General features: G+C 42.9%; 1 protein-coding gene across 1 annotated transcript in view; it reads right to left on the reverse strand.

Moving 5' to 3' along the window:
• The window catches only part of msh2 (mutS homolog 2 (E. coli)), an 89,592-nt gene extending 82,449 nt beyond the window's left edge, over nucleotides 1-7,143 (reverse strand). The window contains exons 1-3 of the mRNA XM_060831369.1: nucleotides 6,577-7,143; nucleotides 4,775-4,929; nucleotides 2,758-3,036 (exon numbers count right to left, since the gene is read on the reverse strand). Coding sequence (XP_060687352.1) covers nucleotides 2,758-3,036; nucleotides 4,775-4,929; nucleotides 6,577-6,790 — 648 coding nt within the window. The 5' untranslated portion in view covers nucleotides 6,791-7,143. The remainder of the gene's footprint in view (nucleotides 1-2,757; nucleotides 3,037-4,774; nucleotides 4,930-6,576) is intronic.
• Between the last annotated feature and the right edge of the window lie 743 nt (nucleotides 7,144-7,886).

The raw sequence follows: 7,886 nt of genomic DNA on the forward strand, positions 1-7,886 counted from the left end.
TTCCTACCAAGTGTGAAAAGTGCAGTTTCTTTAGGATTAGGAACAGAAATTAGTATCACAATACCAGCTTTACATGACTGAAATGATACAAGAGCTAAAGGAGAAAGGCTGCTGCATAAACCTTTAAAAAAGGATTCTAAAGGAGAGAACCAAAAGGTAGCATTATTACTAGACTATTAACCCAGAAAATCAGCGAGTATTCTAGGGTCCAAAACCTGCCAGAGCAGATGGTAGAATTTGAATTCAGTTTAAAAAAAAAGCAAATCTAGAATTAAGAATTTTCTGATGACCATGAAACTATTGCAGATTGTCAGAAAAACCCATCCAGCTCACTAATGCCTTCAGGAAGGAAATATTCCAACCTCATCTCTCTGGCCTACATGTGACTCCAGAACCACAGCAATGTAGTTGACTCTCAGCTCTCGCTCTGAAATGGCTTAGTAAGGCATTACTAAGGCAGCTAGGGATGGGCAATAAATGCTGGCCAGCTAGAGAACACCCATGTCCCACAAGTGAATAAGAAAGAAAAAGAGCTTAGCCAGAGAGTTGATGAGGACTGGAAGCACTCTTGCAGGTGTCAGAAGAACTGGACCATGACTTAATGCATACTCCAAGAATCAAGTGAAGCCTGAAAAGATGTTAAGGATAAGAGAACACACAGTTGTTAATTCTTAACTTGCAGCATTCTACTCAAAGATACCTTGGTTAAAGGTAACAGCATGGAATCGGTATGAGAAAGAGAGTTCTTGGGAATAAATTTTAGAAGCTTGTCTCCCTCGTCAACTAATAACTCTTTAGAATGAAAACAGAGTTAAATACTTTTCAGGAAAAGGCCTCTTTGCTCGTCACTTTGCACTTTAATATCAATTGTCAAACAGTACAGATCACTGATTATAATGTAGGCCACTGCTTGTGCAATTTGTAACATCGGAAGTCTACTGAAACTCACATTGATATTGAAGAAAGATAACCCCCTCACAAAACACATTGGTCAATCAAAGATAAATAACAAACCTTGAAATTTGCTCCAGTGCAAGACATATCTTGCAGGTTTAAACTTTTCAAATTCAGTGGGTAAGATGTGCAAATTGAACAAATGAAAGATATTTTCTTTTCAAATTACAGAGATTTAAGGAAAATACATCCAGTTTCAGTTGTACTTGGATGTTTTAGAAATAGGCAATGAGGATTAACACCCAAGTTCAGCAGCAGAGTGTTGAGGCACAATTTAGCTTGTCTGTTTTTATGTGCCTGACTCTGAAGTGTGGTAAGTTTGAAGATGTAATCTATAAAGGTAATGTAGATGGAGTGTAGGTTTGGAAAAGCCAAAAATTTGCCAGTAGTCAGTTGGCAACTGGAAAGTGTCTGTACGCTGGCATTAAGATTAGGACACTTTTATTGTTGGAAAATGCTCAGTCTACCTCAGATTACCCTGGAAGGTAACGTACCTCAAAGAATCGAGCAATAGTTGAAGCTTGTTGTTTCACTTTGTTGCTTTGCAGCAACATGAGTGGCAATGTCCATTACCAGGAAGCTAAAATCAAGCCAAAATTATGTTACGTCTTTCATATAAACCAGAAACGTGGTGTATGAATTTCAGTGCCGGTGTGATGCAAGGTATATAGTTCCTGTGTCCCAATGACTGATGGATTCTATCAAATGTATCCCTGCAGCTGTTCACAATGATTAAGGTATGATCATATCCAACTAGCTTATGTTTGCAAAAGCCAAACTATTTCAACATTAGGAACCACAATTGGCCAACAATTGTTACCTAATCCCAAGTGTACGAAGAATTTTGTTGAAAATCAATTTAAGATAGTCTAGCTCAGACCATGGTGCACTTGCACAATGTGAAAGCTACATATCAGCACACAAGACCCTATTCTTTGCAGACAGAAAATAGATGACTAAGGGCACAACAGGAAGAAAAAGGCTAGGTTGATTTTGCAACACCAGACCCCCAACTAGCCTACAAGCAATCAATGTATTAAATTCACTTGAATAAATGAATAAAACCATAATGTTCCTAAAGCCATACACAACCATGAGGGAATTCAGAAAAAAGGGTTAATGGAAGAGTAAAAGAGCAAAAGGGAGAGTAATGTCAGGTTAAACAATTATCAAGACCTTCAATGAGATTCCAGATGCTCTTAAAACAAAAACTGGACATTCTGCTCATTTTACAGCAAATTAAAAAAGGTCAGTCAACGCCTATTATATTAGCTAGCAATTTGGGCATTATCTGTATTCTACTAAAAGTTGTACACACGACTAATTGATGATGACAGTTTATTATGGGAATTTACAATGAAAAACACCCATCACACTGCCAATAGCAGTTCTTTTCTGCCTCTTGGCTTCCTCTGCAACCAACACCCATCTCTGGCCCAATCTTATCCTAATCCAAATTTCCCATGCTCTGGGTCATATCCTCTTGAGACTCTGTCCTGTTCAGTTCCACATAATTTCAGGTAATTTTTCTAAAAGCCCAATTCTAGAGATTGTCATCTTTCTCTTCCCAGTCAAATTGCAACTTGCTGTTTGTGCACTGTAGTGAACATGCCACTAACAACATTAAATGTAGAGTCCTTAATCCTTCATCAAACCTCCAGAAAATTCACAAACTGAAGCAACAGGGAGCCTCAATCTCAACATAGCAATGCTGTAAATATCAGCTCTCTGTATCTGAAAATAAACTAAATTCACATGCCTTGTCACCACTGAACATTGAATACAAAAGCAGAAGAAACGTACCTGTCGAAGTTTAGTGCCATCTCCTGCCATCTCGCCACCTGATAAAACACATTCCTTTGGCCCAATCTGCACCAACAGAGCCTCCAGATTGGAAAACTGATCATTGTCTGGGAACTCACACACACCAAGCTTCTGCAGTGTGGAGTCAACGTAGCCAACACCAATTAACCTCTGCCCATCTGCCATGCCCAGTTTAACACCCACTACGGCAGCTGCAGCAGACATATCGCTGTTGCCAAAAAGTATCTCTTCAAACTGAGTGAGGTTACCAGGAGAAGCCTGTACAGGGGGAAAAATAAGAGGAACAATTAGTTTTTTTTACTCGACAGTAATTCGAGATTTTTAAATTACTAACATACCTCCAGACCTTCCCCAAATGGTGATTCTGAGGCAACAGTCGATTCACAACCATTGGACATATCTGTGCATCACATTTCTGCTACAATAGCAGGCCTTAAAGAGAATCAATACCTCTCTCATCAAATTATTTGCCTCAAAATTTACCTAAACATATTCTCTCAACCTTTTCTCTAATGCCTCGTGTCTCTCCTTTGAAAATGCGGTGTTGTTACACTATTTTTTAAAGATTTTTTTTCACCCTTCACTGATGCCCTATTACATGCATAGCTTTTAAAATTAAAGCAACTATTAACCATCTTAAGTGCACCAAAATGAATACAGTTTCTGAAAGGCCCTTGTGTTCTACAAGAATACAGCCAGTGAATTTATTTTGTGAATCCCCGATACTGATTTAGACATTCTAAGTGTTGCAGTGAACATTTGATATCATGCAAGGTCCTTCAACCCCTTTCACATAATAGGCATGTAGAAAGAAAAAGCCAGACATCTTAAAGGTAATTTCTCTTTTCCCACACCCTCCATTAAAAAAACATAAAAATGCTCTTGACTGGCTCAAAGGTAGAAGACAGGGTGGTGGTAGAGGGTTGTTTTTCAGACTAGAGGCCTGTGACCAGTGGAGTGCCACAAGGATCGGTGCTGGGTCCATTACTTTTTGTTATTTACATAAATGATTTGGATGCGAGCAAAAGAGGTACAGTTAGTAAGTTTGCAGATGACACCAAAATTGGAGGTATCGTAGACAGCGAAGAGGGTTACCTCAGATTACAACAGGATCTTGACCAGATGGGCCAATGGACTGAGAAGTGGCAGATGGAGTTTAATTCAGATAAATGCAAGGTGCTGCATTTTGGGAAAGCAAATCTTAGCAGGACTTATACACTTAATGGTAAGGTCCTAGTGAGTGTTGCTGAACAAAGAGACCATGGAGTGCAGGTTCATAGCTCTTTGAAAGTAGAGTCACAAGTAGGTAGGATAGTGAAGAAAGCATTTAGTATGCTTTCATTCCTTTGTCAGAGTATCTAGGACGGGGGTTGGGAGGTCATGTTGCGACTTTACAGGACATTAATTACGCCACTGTTGGAATATTGCGTGAAAATCTGGCCTCCTTCCTATCAGAAAGACGTTGCGAAACTTGAAAGGGTTCAGAAAAGATTTACAAGGATGTTGCCAGGGTTGGAGTTTTTGAGCTTTAGGGAGAGGATGAACAGGGTGGGCTGTTTTCCCTGGAGCGGAGGCTGAGGGGTGACCTTATGGAGGTTTACAAAATTATGAGGGACATGGATAGGATAAATAGACAAAGTCTTTTCCCTAGGATCGGGGAGTCCAGAACGAGAGGGCATAGGTTTAGGGTGAGAGGGGAAAGATATAAAAGAGACCCAAGGGGCAACTTTTTCCACACAGAGGGTGGTATGAGTACGGAATGAGCTGCCAGAGTAAGTGGTGGAGGCTGGTACAATTGCAACATTTAAAAGGCATTTGGATGGGTATATGAATAGGGAGGGTTTGGAGGGATCTGGACTGGGTACTGGCAGATGGGACTAGATTGGGTTGGGATATCTGGTCGGCATGGACGGGTTGGACCGAAGGGTCTGTTTCCATGCTGCACATCTCTATAACTAAACTGGATGTAACAACTTTACAGTTTATCAACACTTACCTTGCAGGCCAAGTACCAATCATTCTCCTTTGAGGACTTACTCACAGCTTTGTTCCTATAAACCTCAACACGGTACTGTCGGACCAACAGAAGATCCCTGACCACAGATTCAAAGTTCATTTTACTTAACACAACACTTTCAATCTTATTGTTTCCTAGGAAAAAAAGAGGAAAACACTTATCATTACAATTTTCTCATTTTCCCCTTCTGATTCTGGCTGAGTGTATTCCACAGCCACCAACGGACATCCAATCATTCAGGGTGTAGGTTTGCTCGCTGAACTGTAGGTTTGATATCCAGACGTTTCATTACCTGGCTAGGTAACATCATCAGTGGTGACCTCCAAGTGAAGCAAAGCTGTTGTCTCCTGCTTTCTGTTTATATGTTTGTCCTGGATGGGGTTCCTGGGGTTTGTGGTGATGTCACTTCCTGTTCATTTTCTGAGGGGTTGATAGATGGTATCTAGATCTATGTGTTTGTTTATGGAGTTATGGTTAGAGTGCCAGGCCTCTAGGAATTCTCTGGCATGTCTTTGCTAGTAGCACACAAACCCACCAACACTCTCAAACAAAAACTAACAAATTTAAAAGACCCAGTACATCTCATGGACAAAACCAATGTCATCTACAAAATTCCATGCAAGGACTGCCAGAAACACTACGTAGGACAAACAGGAAGAAAGTTAGCCACCAGGATACACGAACACCAGCTAGCCACAAAAAGACATGACCCTCTCTCCCTCGTAGCCATACACACGGAGGGAAAAAACACCATTTCGACTGGGACAACACATCTTTCCTGGGGCAGGCTAAGCAAAGACATGCCAGAGAATTCCTAGAGGCCTGGCACTCCAACCACAACGCCATAAACAAACACATAGATCTATCAACCCCTCAGAAATGACATCACCACAAACCCCATCCAGAAAAAAGATATAAATAGAAAGCAGGAGACAACAGCTTCGCTTCACTTGGAGGTCACCACTGATGATGTTACTTAGCCAAGTAATGAAACATCTGGATATCAAACCTACAGCTCAGCGAACAAACCTACACCCTAAACCTCAACCTGAGCTACAAACTTTCACAAACCTTGCAAAAATCCAATCATTCATTCAAGTGGCTATTCTTCACGCACATATGCCACAAAGAAAAAACCTCAGATGCCACAACTTATCTCAACTTTACTAAAAAAAAATCACAGCTAGTGGGCCGGACTAGGTATTATCAATTTTTTTTGTTCCTCACTATCAGACAACCTAAAAGAGGCAAATCTCAATTTTCCAACAGTATCACTAACAAGTTATAATCATACACCCTAAGCATTATCATTAGTGCCACCTTTGAAATCATCCCCCATGATGTTTTATGAAGTAATGCACCCACATGCATAGGAGGACGCATTTCCCATTACCTTCAATCTAAGATTTGAAGGAGAATTGTCTGGAACCCACTGATGAAAAAGTGGTTGAGTCACAACATTTAACAAAATTCACATACTCGCTTGCGTTGCCATTATCCTCCAAGTTTACATTTAACACAGATTCAGTGTAGCGACCGACGACATGGCAGACGAGTTTAATTACAAAAAATGTAGGGCAATTTTCTGGACTTGCATCTTTCCAAATGAAGCAATTTAAAAAAAAACACGACTTAAAAGAAACAGAGCGCGGTTAAACATAAAAGAGATACGACAGCGACTTAATCCAATGACGAGATTAAGAGAATCCGAGAGATGAGCTGCCCCCGTATACCGTCAGACCGACCTCTGGTTTTACCCCCCTCTCGGCCCCAGAACCCACCCGATCCCAGGGTCTTGATCACTCCGTTGGTTTTGAACACCTCCCGGGCGGCGAACATCGCGTCCTTCCCATGCACCGTGTAGTAGTCGTTACGGTCAAAGACACGAAAAGTGGTGTCCGGCTTCTCGGGCATAGACTTGTAGAAGGCAACGAAGGCACCACCATCCTGCCCGCTGTCCGCTCCGGACAACCTGTCCCGAGGTTGCACCGCCATCGCGCCGAGCTCACAGGGCAAACACCACAGCGCGGGACAAGAGGGACCGTTACAACAGGCCAACCGTTGCGGCGCGAGAGAACCAGGAGGGGGCGGGGCGACGTTTCGGCGGCGCGGGAGAACCTGGAGGAGGCGGGGCCACGGTTCGGAGGCGCGGGAGAACCAGGAGGAGGCAGGTCGGCGCGGGAGAACCAGGAGAGGGCGGGGCCATGGTTCGGCGGCGCGAGAGAACCAGGAGGGGGTGGGGTCACGATCCGACAGTGGACCCGCGGGAGCCAGTCGGGGACGGGCTCAGAGAGAGTGAGGGCGGGGCGACAGTTCAGCAGCGCCGCGGGAGTATAGGTGGGGACGGGGTTACGATAATACAGAGGCCGCGCGCCGGAGCCAGCGGGGAGGCGTGACCAGTAAGGGGCGGCACCACGGCGGAGGGGGTGGGGCTTGAATGGGGCCGGGCCAAGGGTCAGTAGCCACCGCGCGGAAGGATGATTGGAGGCGGAGCCAAAGTGGCAACAATGCTCACGTGGCTTATGGTGGCGCTCTCCCAGTGGGAACTGATTTCTAAACAAAAAACCCGGAAGTTGGAAATCAGGAACAAAAACAAATTGCTGGAAAATTTCCGCAATATCTGTAGAGGGAAAGCACATTAATGTGTTGGGTCCATTGACCCTTCAGAACAGAAATAATTTCTATCTCACTGACAATTATCATATGAACTAATATTTTCATACACCATGCGTTGACTTTACCTGTAATATATGGTCAATAAAATCTTTTTTTTTTGCAAATATCTACTATGAGCAAAAGCTTCATCCAATTGTTTCACTTTCCTTCACTTGTGGAGATACTAGTCCTTGCTGGATAGTGTTGGATGTCTGACTGCTTTCTGTTGCTTTACCAAGAATCCATTTTCATAATGGCAGCAAAGAGTCGTTTACTGATTCCTGATGAAGGGCTTATGCCCGAAATGTCGAATTTCCTGTTCCTTGGATACTGCCTGACCTGCTGCGCTTTAACCAGCAACACATTTTCAGCTTTGATAGATGGTAGTGTGGTTAGAGTGTATGGGCATGTTATGTCTACTTGTTTGGGTTTGTTG

This window comes from Hemiscyllium ocellatum, chromosome 10 (assembly GCF_020745735.1).
Source record: "Hemiscyllium ocellatum isolate sHemOce1 chromosome 10, sHemOce1.pat.X.cur, whole genome shotgun sequence".
Lineage (NCBI taxonomy): Eukaryota > Metazoa > Chordata > Chondrichthyes > Orectolobiformes > Hemiscylliidae > Hemiscyllium > Hemiscyllium ocellatum.